Raw genomic sequence first — 19,208 nt, forward strand, 5'->3', positions numbered from 1 at the left:
CTTAACAGCTAGGAAACTTTTTTTTTCTGGTTTTTCGAGACAGGGTTTCTCTGTGTAGCTTTGCGCCTTTCCTGGATCTCGCTCTGTAGACTAGGCTGGCCTAGAAATCTCGAACTCACAGAGGTCCGCCTGGCTCCTCTGCCTCCTGAGTTCTGGGATTAAAGGTGTGCGGTGCCGGCACCCGGCTTTTTTTTTTTTGAAACTTTTTGAAATGTCAATCTGGCACACATGTGTTCTCCTCTTTGTGTGAACTCATCAGCAACCCCACTCACTGCTTACCATACTCTGCACCCAACCTAACTACTTAACATTCCAGGACTACAAACACACCATTGTACATCCCCATATGCTGACACCCACACAGTACTGTTTCTGATGGAAGATTCAAGCCCTGCCTTCTCTTACTGTAGTTATTACTATTACTGGTTCTAAGACCCAGTTAGAGCACTCCTGGTTTCCAGAGTATTTTTAGATTATATTCATAACATGTTAAGAATCATGCACAACATAGATCTAATAAAGAACAGTAATTCCGAAATCTACCAAAAATCTAGGGAAGTATTTACACTGCTAGAAAATAACTTTATACTATACAAAGAATGAGGAATTACTTAATAAGACTACAAAATATACCCATTAATGAAGAGTACAAAAATTATTGTGTATTTACTCAATGAAAGGCTCTAAAGCAATAAAAATCAATGAATTAATGGTACTACTTGGTCCATACAACATGGACAAGTCTGAAAAACAAATTAAGGGGGAAAAGCCACACATAAGTATATTCTGTGTGACTTCATTTTATATGAAGTTCAGAAACAAGACAAAACTAATAGTTTTGTTTTGTTTTTCACTTGTTTTGTTTTGTTTTTTTGAGACAGGATTTCTCTGTAACAGTCCTGGCTATCCTGGAACTAGCTCTGTAGACCAGGCTGGCCTCAAACTCACAAAGATTACATGCTTCCGAGTGCTAGGATTAAAGATGTGAGCCACCACTCCTGGCTCAAACTAATGAATTTAAAACAAAAGAGAGGACTGGAGACTGCTCAGTGGCTAAGAGCACTTGCTCTTCCAGAGAATCCAGGTTTGATTCCCAACACACACATGGCAATTCACAACTGTCTGTAACTCCAGTTACAGGGTACCCAATGGCCTCTCCTGACATCCTTGGACATGAGACATGCATGTGGTACACATACATACATGCAAGCAAAACACTCATATACAGAAAATAAATCTTAAAAGAAAAAAAACTAACAATAACAGATGCTGGCAAAGAGTACAGACGAGAAACCTTGTGTACACTGGGGTAATATAAATATTAGTCCAGGCATGGAAAATAGTTTGAAGGGTCTTCAAAACAGTTGAACTACAATTACCATATGATCCAGGATTCTATCACTACTTATGTATCCAGAGAAAATTAAATCACTATGCCCAAAACATCTGCATTCCTGTGTTTACTACAGCACTATTTGTAACAGCCCAGAAATAGAAACAACCTAGGTGTCTAGCAACTGATGAAAGGAATATGTACATATACACAGAATATTAAATCATAAAAATGACTGAACTAGGTCATCTGCAACAAAATAGATGAAACTGGAGATCGGTACATTAAAATATGCCAAGCACAGAAAGACAAGCAATCATGATCTCACTCACACATGGAATTTTAAATGGCTGATCTCACAAAATTGAGAACAGAATGAAGATTTCCCAGGTGCAAAGGAGAATCGAGAGTTACAAAAGAAAAAAGTCTGGTTAGGTATTAAGTCATTCTTGGGACCACAAATCTCAGGTGTGCTATGTACAATGACTACAAATAATAAGACCACAAGGTGTGGCATACTTCCAAAAGCTAGGGACTTTTGAGTGTTTTTACAGTAACAAAATGGTAACTGTTTAAGTAAATATAGACATATATTTTGAGCCAGAGGTGGACGATACACATTCTTAATCCTAGCAGAGGCAGAGCAGGCAGATCTCTGAGTTCAAGGTAAACATGATCTACAGAGCAAGTTGCAGGACAGCATAGAGAAACCCTGTCTCAAAAACAAAGAAGACAAATACATTTAACCTGATTTTAACACACACAATCTATATAACACAGAGAACCATGACATGGTACTTCACTAGTATGTACAAAAAAAAAAAAAAAAAAAAAAAAAACTTTTTAGCATTTTTTTTAAAGAAATTTATTTTTCTTTTATGTGTATGGGTGTTTTGTCTACCTGTATGACTCTGCATCAGGTCTGTAGTGCCTATAGAAGACAATGTGAGATACCCTAGGAATGGAGTTATAGATAGTTATAAGCCACCATATAGATACTGGGAAATAAACCACGGTCATCTAGAAAGGCACTACGTGTTCTTAACTGATGAGCCATCTCTCCAGCTCCCAAACTTGTACATAACCCTCTAAAAGGTAAACTTAGGGTGAAGAGATGGCTCAGTAGTCTACTGTTCTTGCAGAGGACCCAGGTTCAGTTCCTAATACCCACCCTGTGAACTATCTTTAAGTTCTCCAGAGGTTCCCAACATGATGTCCATGTAGTACACATATAAACACTCAGGTATACACACATACTCACAAAAAAATTAAAAAAAAAAAAAAATTGGGGGCTGGGTGGTGGTGGTACACACCTTTAATCCCAGCACTCGGGAGGCAATGCCAGGCACATTTCTGTGAGTTCGAGGCCAGCCTGGTCTAACAGTGCGAGATATAGAACAGGCAACAAAACTATGCAAAGAAACCCTGTCTTGAGAAAAAAAAAAAGGGGGGGGGGGTAAATACAGGCCAGCAAGATGGCTCAATGGGTAAAAGTGCTTGCTGCTGTAAAAGCACAGTGACCTAAGTTCAATTCCCCCAGATCTCACTAAAGGTAAGAAAAAAGCAACTCCAAAAACTTCTCTATCTCCACACACACCCATGGTCCAAACGTACACATACACATCACACACATATGCAGACACACATACACAAATAATTTTTTTTAAAACAGAATTTCACTATGAAACCCAGACTGGCCTTGAACTCACAAAGATCTGTCTCTGACTCCTGAGTGCTGGGATTAAAGGTATGCACCACTATAACCAGCAGACCCATAATTTTTTAAGTAAATTTAGTATGATGCATTGTTATCAAGCTAAGACCCTATTTTCATGACAAGCACTCACAAAAAGAGGGGAAGCTGGAACTACTCACATAGGCAACACCAAGAACTTCAAAGATGTACAGAGAAGGTCCTGCTTGGATTTAATCCCTGGGAGACAAAGAGACAAAGGTAGTTCACATAGCAAATTCCAGGCTATCAAGGACTAAAAGGGGAGATCCTGTCTCAACAAGGCATACAGAGAAAAAAAATCTAAATGTCAAAAAGTTACATATTGATACTGTATAACTTTGTTTACTAACATTCTCTTTCTTTTATTTTTGGTTTTTAGAGACAGGGTTTCTCTGTGTAGTTTTGGTGCCTGTCCTGGATTTCACTCTGTAGACCAACCAGGCTGGCCTTGAACTCACAGAGATACGCCTAGCTCTGCCTCCCGAGTGCTAGGATAAAAGGTGTGTGCCACCGCCCAGCTACTATCATTATCAGAGTATCAAAACCATCAGTGCTTTATAGGGATTGTATGGGGAAGGGGAAGTTTTAGCTGTGGTGATGAAGCAGTTCTGCATATTTCTTACCATGATTACACAAATCCATATATGTAATAATATATGATAGCACTACACAAGCAAAAAAGACACATGGAACAATTATTGAAAATCAAATACTTTTTAATTGCCATTTGTTTGTTTGCTTGTTTTAAAACAATATATCATTACCAAGCCCCAGCTGGCCTGAAACACATCTTCCTCAGCCTCTGAAAAGCTAGCCCAGCTCCCAAGTAGATTTTACTTAGAGTATTTTATATAGGCTGGGAAGATGGCTCATGGGGTAAAGACCTGAGTTTGAATCCCCAGAACTCAAGTAAAAGCCAAACATCAAGGGTGTATGAGTGTGTGTATGTGTTGTCAATACCAACTTCCTACTTTGGCACTATTCTATAGGGCCAAATGAAAGTACACCGGTAATTCCAGTATTTAAAAACAGTTTATGAGTGAAATTATTCCAAATTGAACTATTCCAAAGATTATTCAAGTTTAAAAATACAATTATAACTCCTAATCAGAAACTACTCACATGACCAATAATGGTTGAATGGATAAATAAAATTCAATCAATATTAATTGACTGTTACTCGGTAATAATGAAGTGAATGACAATACAGGCTAGAACATAGATGAACCTTGAAACTATGTTAAATGAAAGAAACCCAAAACAAAGTCATATTATGTATGTATACACACACACACACACTATGGTTATGGCTATAAAAGGACCAATACATCAGGATGGGTAAATCTGGGTTCCATCTCTAGCACCAAAACATTAAAACCATGGAGTTTTGTTGTTATTGTTGTTTGGTGATTTGTTTGTTTGTTTTTTAAGATCTATTTATTATGTATGAATGTATGCCTGCACTCTAGAAGAGGGCACCAGATCTCATTAGATGGTTGCAACTTAGGTTGCTAGGAACTGAACTCAGGACCTCTGGAATAGCTGCCAATGATCTGAACCATCTCTCCAGCCCTAAAACCATGTTTAAGACTGTATCTCCCCGCTACCCAGGATTATCATATACTCTAGGGTTTAAGAAATTTTCCTGTCTCTGCCTCCACAAAGCAGCTATCTATAAGAGTAGATACCACCACACCCAGCTCTCTAAAAGATGTTTACACTTTATGAATTATATCTCAGTTAAGTCATGTGACTAGGAACATAGTCAATTGGCAGAGAATGTGCCTACCATTCATAAGGCTCTGCAGCTTGATCCCAGTGTCCCCCCTCCAGAAGTATCAACAAATATAAGAGACCTTAAAAATATTTTATCTACAAAACATGTTTTGATGCAGGTTTGTGAGTCCAGCACTTTCAAGGTAGAGCCAGAGGATTAATGGTAACTATACATTGGCAAATTACACTAAGACCATCTAAATTTTTTTTTAATTTCCTACATATACAAATGCCCTAGGGCAAAAATCCATGTGCTAAGAAATACAGCTTACACAGAAAATTCATGACTGAAATATGATGGTGCATACTTGTAATCTCAACAACACCCAGGCTGAGACAGGAGGATTATGAATCATGGAGACATTGTCATGTCCCAAAAAAGGGAAAGAGACAAAATCAACTTAATGACTGAATTAAGTTGTAAATGTAATTTAAGTTGTGAATTAAGCAGTAAATCTCTGCTACTTATATTGTCAAAGCAATAAAATTAACAATAAGCAAAGTACACTCATTGAAACAATGTAAAAAGATTAAAGTTTGACACAACTAAGCAGAAAACATTCCTGACAATTACAAATTCTGAAGTACTAAAAAAGTAACCTATTATCACAGCACAGAATCCCACACCTCATGTCCTACAATATGGAGGTTGAAGCAAGAGGAATTCAATTCTGAGACCAGTCTTTACTATATAAATACTGAGGGGAGGGGCAGGCACACACTCAATCCATGAAAGCCTACAGAACTCAATGAACTAAAATTAATGAAAAGTCTGTCAGGCGGTGGTGGCACATGCCTTTAATCCCCTCACTCCAGAGGCAGAGGCAGGTATATCTTTGCAAGTTCGTCGTCCATAGAGAAACCTGTCTCAAAAAAAAAAAAAAGGAACGAAGAAAGAAGGGAAGAAGGGAGGGAGGGAGGGAGGGAGGGAGAGAAAGACAGTTTGCATATAACATGGAAGTAATGACAAAAGTAGATGACACTGTATCAGGCCAGGCCCACTCAGTCACAAGGTTCAAGTTTGTCAGTCACTACCACTGGAATGTTGATCCAAACAAGGTTGTGTGGTTCTAAACTGTCAGAGCAGTTTGTGAAAAGAGGAAGACCTCAAGCCCCCAGCTCCCTGAAGTCCCTTCTCTCCAGTGCCATTCCTTCAACCTAGAAGGCAACTGCTCATTTATCATGTATTATTACTACAGGCTCTCTGTTCTCACTCCCACCCCCACCCTCACAGTCAGCCAATGCTCTTCAGAGAGGAAGGACACCATCTTACCTAGATATATGCCTCCAATGACCTACACTACCCTATGTGTGTCTTATCCACCTCTGAACCTATCACTTAACCACCACGTCCTTTGAGTTCATCACACAGCCCCAAAACACTCCCTTCTCCCCTTGATCCTGGTTTCTGCCCAAATGTCATTTCCTCAAAGTTGAAGTGGCTTATGGTCCCTGGCTGCCTAGACTCAACCTAACAGATAGCATGTTGTTTGCTACATCACCATTTCATCTGAAAATGGTGATAAGAACAGCATCCACCTTACAGTGGGTCACAACCTAGAAATGCATGCAAACAGCAAGCCATGACTGGCAGAGTACAAAAGTCATCTTATTAGTATTAAAGTTTTTGCCCTGCTTATCTGAAATTACCTTCTTGATGGCTCTCTTCAAAACTCCATAGATTTTAAGCTTCACAAACTATTACCATCATGTACTAAGCTCTCTCATCATCTTCTAAGGCATACAAATAAATATTGAATACATAATTCTATCCAGCAATTATTTTCAAATAATAATATCTCAATTCAAAAAAATTAAGTGAAAAGTCACCCTTCACAATCACTGACTTGATCTGGGTTCTTACTGACAAACACCTATTATGTCAAGCCAGTTCATCCCATCATTAACTATTGTTAATTCCTTCAAACACAGCACACAATGGAGGAGACTGGCAAAGTGATATAAGATTAGATAAACTATGTGGCTATCCCTAAATATTTACATACCTACCACAAATCCAAACTATAGTAGAGCAAAGACCCTTGGCCATTCTGAAAGACCCTAAAACAGGAAAATAATGAAATACATGCTTATTCAATTTAAAAATGCTTTTGCTATGTGCACATGTAATATGCACACAGATGAATGTGTCCTAAATAGTAGGGCCATGGTTTCTCAACTCCTTTCTGGTTTTTGGTTGTTTGGGGGAGGGGGGGTTGTTTTTGTTTTTTGGTTTGGTTTGGTTTTTGGTTTTTCCAGACAGGGTTTCTGTGGAACACTGGCTGTCTTCGAACTCACTCTGTAGACCAGGCTGGCCTTGAACTCAGAGATCCACCTGCCTCTGCCTCAAGAATGCTAGGATAAAAGGCGTGAGCCACCACAGAACAGCAACAGCACTAGTTTTTAGAAAGCATCTTAAACTATCAGAAACCGACAATGGGTTTCGATATTTTAAATACCCTGGGCCAGGGAGATGGTTCAGAGGATAAATTAAAGGTGCTTATGACCATGGCTGGAGTTGACCATGGCCCACACATAGTAGAGATTCAACTCTTCAAAGTTGTTACTTGACCTCCACAGGTGTCAGAGTTCTACACACTCAAATCCAAACACTTACACTTATAATACTTATTATAAAAAATAATAAAAACTTTTTTCCATTTTCAATTTTTACCTTCTAGTTTTCAAGTCTTTTTGCCTCCCAAGAAAAGATTTTTACATAGATCTTATGAAGTCCTATAAAATATAGTCAGATTATATTCAATTCTGAATGAAGACAATCCTGTTGTAAAATACCTCCACACTAGCAAAGACTGCCAGTTTTCCTAGATGCCACCAAATGGGTGGGAAATCCTCTAGGCTGCGACTGGGGCCAAGAAGAGTTAACAACCACCACCATCACCTACTTGAGGGGTATCCCACCCCTCACAAAATAAAAATAGACAGTATTTCGGGATTTTATTAAAGGCAATTCTGTTGTTCTCCATAGTGTCAAAGATAACACACGGATTTCTGGCGCAAAAGGAAGAACGAAACAACCAATGTGAGCAAAGATCTTGAAGAACTCTGGTCCGGCAAACCCAGAGAGGGAGGAAAGAGAAACACTCCCCTCAGAGTACCTAGCTCTCAGCGAAAGGCTTCTCCAGTAGCGGCCGCCCAACTGGGCTGCACGTCCAGAATGGAGGTGGCTGGAGCTGGCACATTTGAAGTATCAGTAACTGATGGATTCAGTCCGGAGCACCACGCGGGACCCGCCCGCGCACACGCCCACCGCCGGCTGCAGAGAGCGACCTAGGCGCAGCCGCAGCACACAAGTAACGCTCGACCCAAGCACAAAGTTTCGAATGAAAAACCCGAGAACCGAAACGCACTGATCTCAGGGCTGAAGTCGCCAGGAACACACCCGAGTCCAAACCACTTGACAAGCAGCTCCGGCTTTCAGCTGGATGGCCCAGGAGGGACCGGGAGGAGGCAGAGGCGGCAGTGCACTGGATCCCTCAGCCCAGGTGTCAGCGCGCCGTCGCCTCCCTCCCTTGCTCACAATCTGACCGATGCGGGGCAGGGACCAGGGTGCGGATCGCAGGTGTGGATAAGGGTCACGAGGCGCGGGGTGGAGTGCAGAGCTCGGGCCGCTCGCAGGCCGCTGGGCCAGGTCGCAGCTCCGGAACCCGCGGCCGCGCGCCCCTCCCCCACCCCTCCCCCGCCGGGGCACGCAGAGCCGGCGCCGCGTCCCGGGAGACCCACAGCCCGCGGCCCGGGGACCAGGAAGCTCTGCCTGAGAGGTCGCAAGCAACCCTCAGCGGGGCGGGGCAGGGGCGGGCCCGAGCGCCGCGCGGACTCACTTTTTCGGATGTTTCTCTCTTTTCGGCCTCCGCTTTCGGGCCTGAATGGCCAGCACTGAGGAGAGAGAAGACACATTAACGGTCGGGCCGGCCGCCTGCAGACCGCGAGGCGGAGCAGGGGCCGCGCGCCGCTCACCTTTCCTGGAGCTCATTCCGACTCTGGGCAGCCCGCCGGGGGTGGGGGGGGTGCTCCGTGGCGGAGACGGCGGCGGCGACGCGACAACCAGCCGCACAGGGATGCAGCCTCCACTCGTTCGCCAGCCGAGGAGGCGGGAACCGCGCCTGCGCCGCCGCGGCCGCTCCCGCGGGGGCCAATGGGACCCGCCCCGCGGCCCCGCCCCGAGGCCCCGCCCCCTCCTCACCTACGGCGTGTAGGGGGCCGGACCCCGTCCGCACCCAGCGCCGGCTCCGCTGCCCACCTGTGCGGAAAAGTGGCAGCGCATCCACCGCCTCCCGGGCCCAGCCTCCTACAACCCGCCTCCGCCTTCTTTGCCCTACAGCCGCTGCAGGCCTCTAGCTCCTGGGCACCAGGCCCAGCCGCGCGACCCTTCTCCCAGCCACCGCCTGGCTCCGCACCCGGGCCGGTCGTGCTGCACGCCTCTCCATGATCCCTTCTTTGACCAGAGCCTTCGCGGGTCTCGCACCACCTCTCTTCCCGCGGCCTCTTCTCTCCTTTTGCGCCTCTACATCTTTCCATTCCCATGAGCCTGGCCTTCTCCTCTCCGGCAAGCGTGGAAAAGGCACAACACCAAGAGCTGGAGAACCTGGGTCCTTGAGTGTATGACCTTGAAGAAGTGATTTCCACTCTCTCTCCTTTTCCTACTCCCCAAGAGTGCGTGAGTTTAGTGAAGGAGAAGATGCACGTAGCTTAAAAGGAAAGTTTGGCGAATGAAGCCCAGTTTTCTAGATACCATGAGATGAGAGCTTAAAACTAGAATCACGCAAAGCAGTTCTTTTTCTTCTCCTACAATGGAGAAACTGAACCCTAACTAGGTCAAACAGTTCTACCAGTCCTTATCCCTATTCAGGCCTATCTGGTTTCTCTTTCCATCTTCCCAGGCTACCTAAGATATGAATCAAGCTGACTGGCACATAGTTATCACTTCAGTGTTCTCTTGTCTCTTTAAACAATTACAATATCTTTGGAAGATACGCATCCTGAGCATTCAGTCCTTCTTTGGTTACAACTGTATCATCACTGAGTCTTACTCTAAAGATGTCCCAACAAACAGGAAAGGCCGCTTTGAGTTTGAAGAAATTTTGCTTTTTCCATTTTTTATTTTAAAAAATATCAAACATGCAGTGATCAGCACTATCAACCCACATTCATTAGTTTTTGTTGGTGGTGTTGTTCTCTATGTGTGTGCATGGTTTATTTTGCAGAATCATTCAGTAGTTTGTAGACTCTGTTACTCTCAACCCCTAAACATTTCATTGCCTATCTACTAGAAGATCAAAGATATTTTTTCTACATAACCAGAATGTCCTTATCACTCCAAGAAAATCCAGTATTATCTATGTACAATTTACAAGCCATTGTTCCCACTTCTGAAATATCCCAATAAAATCTATTTGATGACATTTTTTTCCAATCCAAGGTCATTAGCTGCTGCTAGCACTCCTGCCTTTGTTTTAGACTATGTTTAGAGTAATCGGTGGGGCCCTACTCAGGTTCTTTCTCAGATACCAAAAAAAGAAAAATCCCTGTTTGAGACCTTTTTTGAGACTAGTTTCATGGTGTCTGTAAAGGCTGGTCTTGAGTTTACAATATCTAACTGCACATTTGCTTAAGGCCTTGGCTTCTCAAGTACGAGGAAGACAGGCATGAACCATAAACAGTGACTATTTTGAAGACTAGTTCTGTTTTGCAGAATGTTTCTCAGTTTGGATTTTGTTTGCCTTCAATAATTTATCAAGTGCACTATATAAGTGGTGTATGTCTGTCTCAGTACATAAAGCTAAGATGTCATCCATTCAATCATTTCTCCAGAAAAAAGATAACTTTTCCCTTTGTATTAAAAAGTAGTCTATATTTTAAAGGTGGAGTGGTTAAGGACTTGCATAGACATTTCTTCAAAGACATGGAACTGGCCAACAAATACATAACAAGATGTTCAAAATCATTAATCATTATGGACGTGCAAAGCAAAATAAAAGGAAATCCCACTTGACACCTGGCATGACTACATTATTTAAAATAGAAAATACAAAGTCAAGCACAGTGGTATGCACCTTTGATTGAAGCACTAAGGAGACTGAAGTAGGAGTGTTGCCTTAACAGCCCAGGCTACATAGAACATACCAGGTTAGCCTCAGCTACATGATCCTAACTCAAAAGAAGAAGAAGGAGAAGAAGAAGAAATCGGGGAGGGTAGCTAGGAATATGGCTTAGAAGTAGAATGTTTATCACAGTGCCCTACCCAGGGTCACTTCCCAGCTACCAGAAAGAGAAAAGAAAAAAGAAGAAGAAAGAAAAGGAAAGAAAGGAGAGGAAAGGAAAACCCACCCCAGAGACATACTTCCTCCAATCCAACCTCCTAATCTTCTAGTCCTTTCAAAGAGTTCCACCTGAAGTGGCTACGTGTGTGAGCCTATGGGGACCATTCATATTCAAACCATCACAATCCACTCCCTGCCCCTATGGGGGGCATATTATAACACAAAAATGTATTCAATCCTTCAAAAGTCCCTATAGTCTATCATGGTCTCAACACTGTTTATATATCTGAAGTCTTCGGAGATTCATGACAAACCCTCTACAAAATCAGAATGAAAAAGCAAATTACTTACTTCCAACATACAATGACACACACAAGATATACATTACTGTTCTAAAGGCAAAGAAAGGGAACATAGTAAGGAAATACTGGGCCAAAGCAAGACTGAAATTCAACAGAGCAAAGTCCAAACTCTACATATCCATGTCTGATGCCAACTCCCTTTAGCTTTGTTGACTGCAACACACTTGGGCTGGCCTACACCTAGTCTACATCTTTTCTTGGCAGGTATCCCACAACTCTGGCATCTCTAAAATCTTGGGGTCTCCAATGAAATCTAGTCTTCACCTTCACAGCTTAACACAATGACCTTTCCAGGCCTCCAAGCAAGGGCTCTTCTGACATACACCTGGTCTCAGCAGCTTTCCTTAGCCCCAAAGGGAGATTCTACAAACCCTTTTTTGTATCCTTGACTCAAAAGCCAGAACCATGTGATCACAACTGCTAGATTAATCTGTTTGCTGGAACTGGAACCTGGCCCCCTTCTTCAATTACATTTGCCTCAGTTTTCGGTTGTTGATAGTTTCCTTCACTGCTTAAGCTTTTCTTTCATTCCTTTTCACAAATTGGAAGCTTAGGTGTGGTCCTGCCATGAAATCACTGTGTGGGGGTGGGGGCGCAAAGCAGCTTGACCACACAGCTTCCATGACAGGTTTAGAAGCCCACTGCTTCTGGTAGGCAACACCTGGACCCAGAAAAAGCCATAAACTGACCCCACCCAAATTGCTCCTGCATCTAAGAGGAAATACCTGACATTCCAAACATTCCCTATACCTAGACAAATGTCAGCCAACCAGGGTCCTGAACTCTGGAAATCCTCTCACCCCAACCTCTGCTATGATGAAAACCCCACCCTGCCTGGGCTCTGGGCTCTCTGTTCTCACTACTGTGTCAGACAGGGAGTCCAAGCTCTGGGATTGAAAATAAAGGCTCTTTGCTTTTACATATGGGATTCAGTCTCTGTGGTGGTCTTTTGGTAGTCCCCAAAATCTGGGCATAACAATCACTACTCCCTTTATTCCATTTGGCATCAGGCTTTTCTTTAAACTTCTTATCTCCTTGAGTACAAGATTTGGCTGCAACATTGCCTTTCCTGGTCCTCCTTTCTCATCAAATTGTACATTTTTTTATTTCTTTGTCCAGCTTATCTTTTCATTATAAACCTGCATAAGAATAACATAATAACCACTTGACTGCTGTGGGATACTTTTCTGTACACTGTGAACATGTGTTGCTCTGATTGGTTGATAAATAAAGTCGTTTGGCCTATGGCAAGTCAGGTTATTGCTAAGTGGGAAATTGAGGAGACAGGAAGAAGAGAGGCAGAGGAGAGCAAGATGCCAGCACTGCCAGGAGAAACAAGATGTGAAATTACCAGTGAGCCATGGCCATGTGGCAACTTACAGATTAATAGAAATGGGTCAAGTTATAAGAGCTAGCTAGCAAGAAGCCTGCCATAGGCCATGCAATTGGTAATTAATATTAAGCCTCTGAATGATTTTATGATTTATATAAACATCTTTATAGTTTTTTAAAGATTTATTTATTATGTATACATTGCAGACACCAGAAGAGGGCACTAGATCTCACTACAGATGGTGGTGAGCCACCATGTGGTTGCTGGGAATTGAACTCAGGACTTCTGGAAGAGCAGCCAGTGCTCTTAACCTCTGAGCCATCTTGCCAGCCCGGTCTCTTTATAATTTTATATGCATCAGTGGGACCTTGGACCAGAGAAAAACCTTCTGACTACACATGACAGTGTCAGTATGAGGCTGTCTTGAAATCTCTTCTGCCAATCCCATTATTTAGCCTCAGGCATGTTTTTAGGACAAGGGCAAAAAGCAGCCATATCCTTCACCCAAACATCACAAGAATGGTGTCTAGGCCACTCATTAATATTCTTCCCTTCTGAAACCTCTGTAATTGAGTTGTTAAAATTTACATTGCTCTGAGCACTACTGTCTTCCATGTTCCTTCTAGAATGGCCCATTAAACCCTGCTTAAGCAGTCAACTGCTTTTCTAGTCCAAAGTCCCAAAGTCTTCCATATTCCTCCAAACAAAAACATAGCCAAGCCCTATCACAGCTGACATTAAACTCCTGCTTGTCTAGACTCTGCCTCCCAGTGACTGGAATTATAGGCATGCATCAACACCACCTAGCTTTTATTTATTTTTTGATGCTTAAACTGTGTCAAATTTGGCCAAGTAAAGCCTATAGCCTTATAGTGTTCTTTGAACATTATTTGTTTGGTTACTTAGCACCTCTTTCTGGCTCGCCCTAATGCAATCTCAGAAACAGGCATATCTCTACTCTTACATTTTCCTAGGAGATGATTAGAAGCTTGAAATAAAAGAGGTCTAAATTTGAAAATAGTTTCTTTTATTATTTTAATTATTTTATTAATAATTTATATGACCTTCCCCCCCCCTTTTTCTAGTGGTGGGGAGGGGGGTTAGACAGGGTTTCTCTATGTAGTTTTGGTGCCAGTCCTGGATCTCGCTCTATAAACCAGGCTGGCCTCGAACTCACAGTGATCCACCTGGCTCTGCCTTCTGAGTGCTGGCACTAAAGGCATGCACAACCACTGCCCAGCAATGACCATTTTATTTATTGTAAGTTGTTTAACCATGTAACTTGACCACTTAAAACATACACTTTAATAATTTTTAGTATATTCTCAAGGTTGGGAAACCATCATCAAAGTCTGGTTTCATTGTTTGTTTGTTTTTGGGTTTTTTGAGACAGGGTTTTTTCCTACATAGTCTTGAAAGCTGTCCTAGAACTCACTATGTAGACCACACTAGCCTCAAACTCACAGAGATCCACCTGAGTGCTAGGATTAAAGATGTGCACCACTACGTCCAGCTAAAATCTAATTTTTAAACTAGGTTACTGAAGCATAGTGATACGCAACAGTCATCCCAACATTTGTAAGGCAGAGGCAAGAAGATTATCACAAGTTCAAGGCCAACTTCATCTGAAGAATGTGTTCTGTCAGGGATACACAGCTAGACTTTGTCTCAAAAAAATATAAATAAGTAAAAAATAAACAATCTCAGCAAAGATGGCTCAGTGGGTTAAGGCATTGCTGAGCAGACTGATGACCTTAGTTCCATCCAAGGACTCACATGGTAGAAGGAGAAAACCAATTCCCAATAGTTGTCCTCTGCTGTCTACATGTGTGCCCACACATACACATTAAATAAATTAAAGTAACAAAATTTTAAATAAATAAAATTTAAAGTAAGTGAACCATGTTGGTTCTCTCAAAGAACTCCACCCTGTTAGCATCACTCTCCTACCAATTAGGCAAGCCCTCATTCAATTCCTGTATCTATGGATCCACTTGGACTGGAGAGTTCAAATAAATGGAAATCATATGACATGTGGCCTTTGGTGACTTGATTCTTTTATTTAGTCTAAGACTGAAATCTCTCTGCTATTTAATGTCTATAGAACTTTTAAAGTTTATTGTAATATCTGGGAAATGGAAGTAATATCAGTCCTCACAGGTTAGTAAAATAATCAAAAGAGTAAGTCTTCAATGAGACTAATTATAAAATTAACTGGGAGCTGAGTGTGATGGGACACGTTTTGAACTGTAGCACTTAGGCTTCAAAATCAGGAAGATAAGAGCTTCTGAAAGATGGCACATACCCAGATCTGCTTATGAGATCTTTTATATTCAATTTTATTTGTTTTTTTTTTGTTTGTTTTGTTTTGTGTTTTTGAGACAGGCTTTTTCTGTATTGTTCTGGCTGTCCTGGAATCTGTAGACCAGGCTGGCCTTGAACTCATAGAGATCCGCCTGCCTCTGCCTCCCTAGTGTTGGGATTAAAGGCCTGTGCCACCACAGCCCAGGTTAATTTTTTTAATTTATTATTATTACTTATTCTTGTTTGTATATATGTATGAAAGTGAGTGTAACATGTGTGCAGGTGCCCACAGAGTACAAAAGAGGGCATTGGATGCCTTGGAGCTGGAGTTACAGGAGGATATGAAACAGCCAACATGGATGTTGGGAGATGAACTTGGGTCTTCTGCAAGAACAGTATGCATCCTTAGCTGCTGAGCCATGACTTAGCCCTGACTCTATTGTTAAATGCTCACAAAATCACTCTTATAACAGGTATTATTTAAGTACTGTGTCTATTGCAGTCAAGGAAGTATAGGAAAATCCCCCACCCATAGGGAACCTAACTCTACTGCCAGAAGTCAAAAACTAAAAGATGTGAATATGTAATGTACTATGTGAAGGTAGGGTCTTATCATTGGCTAGTTGGTTGGTTTTGTTGCTGTTGTTTCACACTTGTACTAAAGATTGAACCCAGGACCTTGTATGCATGCTATACAAGCACACTTCTGCTCAGCTATACCACCTGACCTAAACACTTTTCTGAAAAAATAATAAAGCAAAGGGGGTGGAACAGATGAAAGAAACAAAGAAAGCAACCAAAATTGAGCATTGTGATTCACCCTCATATTCCCATCACTGGAATAAGAGGTAATTATTGAAACAAAAGGAATGTCACAGATTCAAATCAGTCTAGACTACACAGTGACTTCTAGGCCAGCCTAAGGTACACAACTCTATACAAAATAAAAGCAGAGCCAGAAAGATGGCTCAGCAAGTAAAAGTTCTTGGCACACAGACAAGACTACTTGAGTTAGATTCCCAGAACCCACAGTGAAGGGAAAAAAAACCTACTCTGGAAAGTTGTCCTCTGATCCCATAAGTACACTGTGGCACATGTGCATATGTGCACCCACTTGCATGAGTATGCACAAATGCACACACATACACACACACACACACACACACACACACAAACACACCCCAAAACCACACACACATATCTCTTGAGAAGATGGTCTTGATGGAAATGTTAACAGTTAATGAAAGTCCTTTGTGGTTTCTTACCAGTTATTTCTACTTCTCTAAGTTCAGAGAGGCCTATACTAGTATCTGGATTATTTATAAATGGCTTTGAAATTTAATGAATTAAAATACACCAAATTCATCATTGACTTTATACATATCAGATACTGCAAAAAATAATATAAATTTACATCTAATATTTGCTGATTTAAAAATTAAACATTTCTTCTAGGTGTATCACAATTCAGGATGATATATTTATTTACATAGTTTTTTAGGTTTATTTATTTTACTTTATGTGTATGAAGGTTTTACCTGCATGCATGTATATATACCACATGCATGCTGGTTGAATCCTCTAGAATTAGGGTTATTGATGATTGTGAGCCACCATGTAGGAATCAAACTAGGATCCTCTGCTAAAGCAATGTGTTCTTAACTGCCAATACATCCATGAGGTTTGAAAAAAAAAAAAAAACAAAGGGAGTGGTACTATTAGGAAGTATGGTTTTGTTGAAGTGTGCGTGCCCTTGTTGGAGGAAGTGTGTCACTGTGGAGGTGGGCTTTGAGGTCTCACATATGCTGAAGCCACACTCAGTTTCTCAGACCACTTCCTGTTGCCTACTTGTCAAGATATAGGACTCTCAGCTCCTCCAGCACCATGTCTACCTGCATGCCACCATGTCTCACCATGATGATAATGGACTGAACCTATGAAACTGTACAAGAGTCACCCCAATTAAATGTTTTCCTTTATAAGAGTTGCTGTGGTCATGGGTGTCTCTTCACAGCAATAAGAATCCTAATTAAAACAGAAGTTTGTATTGAGGACTGGAATATTTCTGTGATAGTCTGGACCATGTCTTTGTTTGGAGTAATATGGACATTGAGAGTTTGGGTTAGGAAAGCAATGGAATGCTTTAAGTGGGACTTGACGGGCCCATACTAGTAGGAGTACAGAAGAGAGTGGTGCTGATAGTGATTTGAACTGTGGGAGCCTTGTTAAAGAGGTTTCAGAGAGGAAGAACTTTAGAATGTGGCCTAGAGATCATTCTTGTGATACTTCGGTGAAAAATGTAGCTGCCTTTTGCCTTTGTCCCAAGAGTCTGTCTGAAGCTAAAATGAAGAGATTTGGATTCATTTCATTGGCAGAGGAAATCTCAAAGCAGCCTAGTATAGACTCTGTCATATGGTTATTGGTGGTAACTCTAATTAAGATTTATAATGAAAAGGAGCAAGCTGAACAAGGAAAAATACAAGGTGGAGAACAATCCGAGGAGAAAAGAAGCACCAGGAAGTGGAATCAGCCAGGAGCTAAATCCTGCGTTCAAGGAGATAAACAAGTTAAGAACTGGAATGTAGTGAGTGATGACCTTAGGAATTAAAGAAAAGCTTAGAGTCAGGTGTGATGGGGCACAATTTTTTAAGCTAAGGATCAAACCCAGGGCCTTGCACTTGCTAGGTGAGTGCTCTACCACTGAGCTAAATCCCCAACCCATATGGAGCACATCTTTAAACCCAGAACTCCAGAGGCAGAGGCTGGCAGACCTCTGAGTTTAAGGCCAGCCCAGCCTACAAATCTAGTTTCAAGACAGCCAAGCAGTGAAGGAAACCATTGAAAACAGAAAGCTAGTGAAGATATACTTGAACGAGGGGGCCATGTTCCAGCCCCAGCAAGAAGCAGAACTTGGCAGCTTTGGCCACATGTTGACTTTAGAGTTAAGAACATAATAAACAGGTTATGGAATTTGCCTCTGCAACTAAGAAAAGCCACAGAGGCCAGGCATGTGTCAGAAGTGTCCCTGAATGGAAACTATTGTGCAAAGCTGTAAAGTTGAAGCCTGGATTGCCTTGGAGACCCCAAGATGTTGGAGATGCTAGAGTCATTGGATACCTGCTGAGAAGAGCTGCTAACAGGGAGTGGAACCAGCTCAAGAGAAAGAAGTATTCTGCAGTCAACAAAACTGAAAGGAGTTGGTGGTCTGAAGAGCATTTTGACATCACACATGAAGGTGCAGAATTTGGAATTTACCCAGGTGGTTTTCAGTCTTGCTGTGGTCCAGTATTTCCTCACTATGCTCCCTTCCCTATATTTTAGAATGGTAATGTATATCCTGTATGTGTTGGAAGTATGTGATTTGCTTTTTGATTTTGATTTTTTTTAGATTTATTTATTTATTATGTATACAGAAGAGGGTGCCAGATCTCATTACAGATGGTTGTGAACTACCATGTGGTTGCTAGGAATTGAACTCAGGACCTCTGGAAGAGCAGTCGGTGCTTTTAACCTCTGAGCCATCTCTCCAGCCCTTGATTTTGATTTTATATGGGATTACAGTTAAGAGATTGAATGATTCTCAGAAGAGACTTTGAACTGTAGATTTTTAAATAAGTTTGAGATTGTTACATATTACAGGGACTTTTGAAGTTGTACTGAATGCATTTTTGCATTATGGTATGACTATAAGCTTTGGGGTCCAGGAAGTAGAATGTGGTGGTTTGAAAAGAAAATGGCCCCAAAGGGAGTGGCACTATTAGTAGGTGTGGCTTTGTTGGAGTGGATGTGGCCTTGTTGAATGAAATGTGTCACAGTGGAAGTGGGCTTTGAGGTCTCATATATGCTCAAGCCACACCCAGTGTCTCAGGCCACTCCCTGTTGCCTACTAGTCAAGATGTAGGAGTCTCAGCTTCTTCTCCAGCACCATGTCTCCTGCATGCCATCATGATGAAAATGGACTGAACCTCAGAACTGCAAGCCAGCCCAATCAAGTGTTTTCCTTTATAAGAGTTGCCAGGCCGGGTGGTGGTGGCTCACGCCTTTAATCCCAGCACTCGGGAGGCAGAGCCAGGCGGATCTCTGT

At 41.9% G+C, this 19,208-nt stretch overlaps 1 protein-coding gene across 7 annotated transcripts in view; it reads right to left on the bottom strand.

The window, feature by feature from the left end:
- The window catches only part of Srpk2 (SRSF protein kinase 2), a 188,952-nt gene extending 179,548 nt beyond the window's left edge, over positions 1-9,404 (bottom strand). For 3 of the 7 annotated variants that reach the window (XM_036180371.1, XM_036180368.1, XM_036180367.1), the window contains exons 1-2: positions 8,823-8,977; positions 8,687-8,741 (exon numbers count right to left, since the gene is read on the bottom strand). In XM_036180371.1, the coding sequence (XP_036036264.1) occupies positions 8,687-8,741; positions 8,823-8,838 (71 nt within the window). In that variant the 5' untranslated portion in view covers positions 8,839-8,977. Of the gene's footprint in view, positions 1-8,686; positions 8,742-8,822; positions 8,978-9,262 lie in introns of those variants that run through there. The other 4 variants (XM_036180372.1, XM_036180369.1, XM_036180373.1 and 1 more) reach the window with 3 other exon arrangements.
- Positions 9,405-19,208: the final 9,804 nt, after the last annotated feature.

This window comes from Onychomys torridus, chromosome 3 (genome assembly GCF_903995425.1).
Source record: "Onychomys torridus chromosome 3, mOncTor1.1, whole genome shotgun sequence".
NCBI classification, from domain to species: domain Eukaryota; kingdom Metazoa; phylum Chordata; class Mammalia; order Rodentia; family Cricetidae; genus Onychomys; species Onychomys torridus.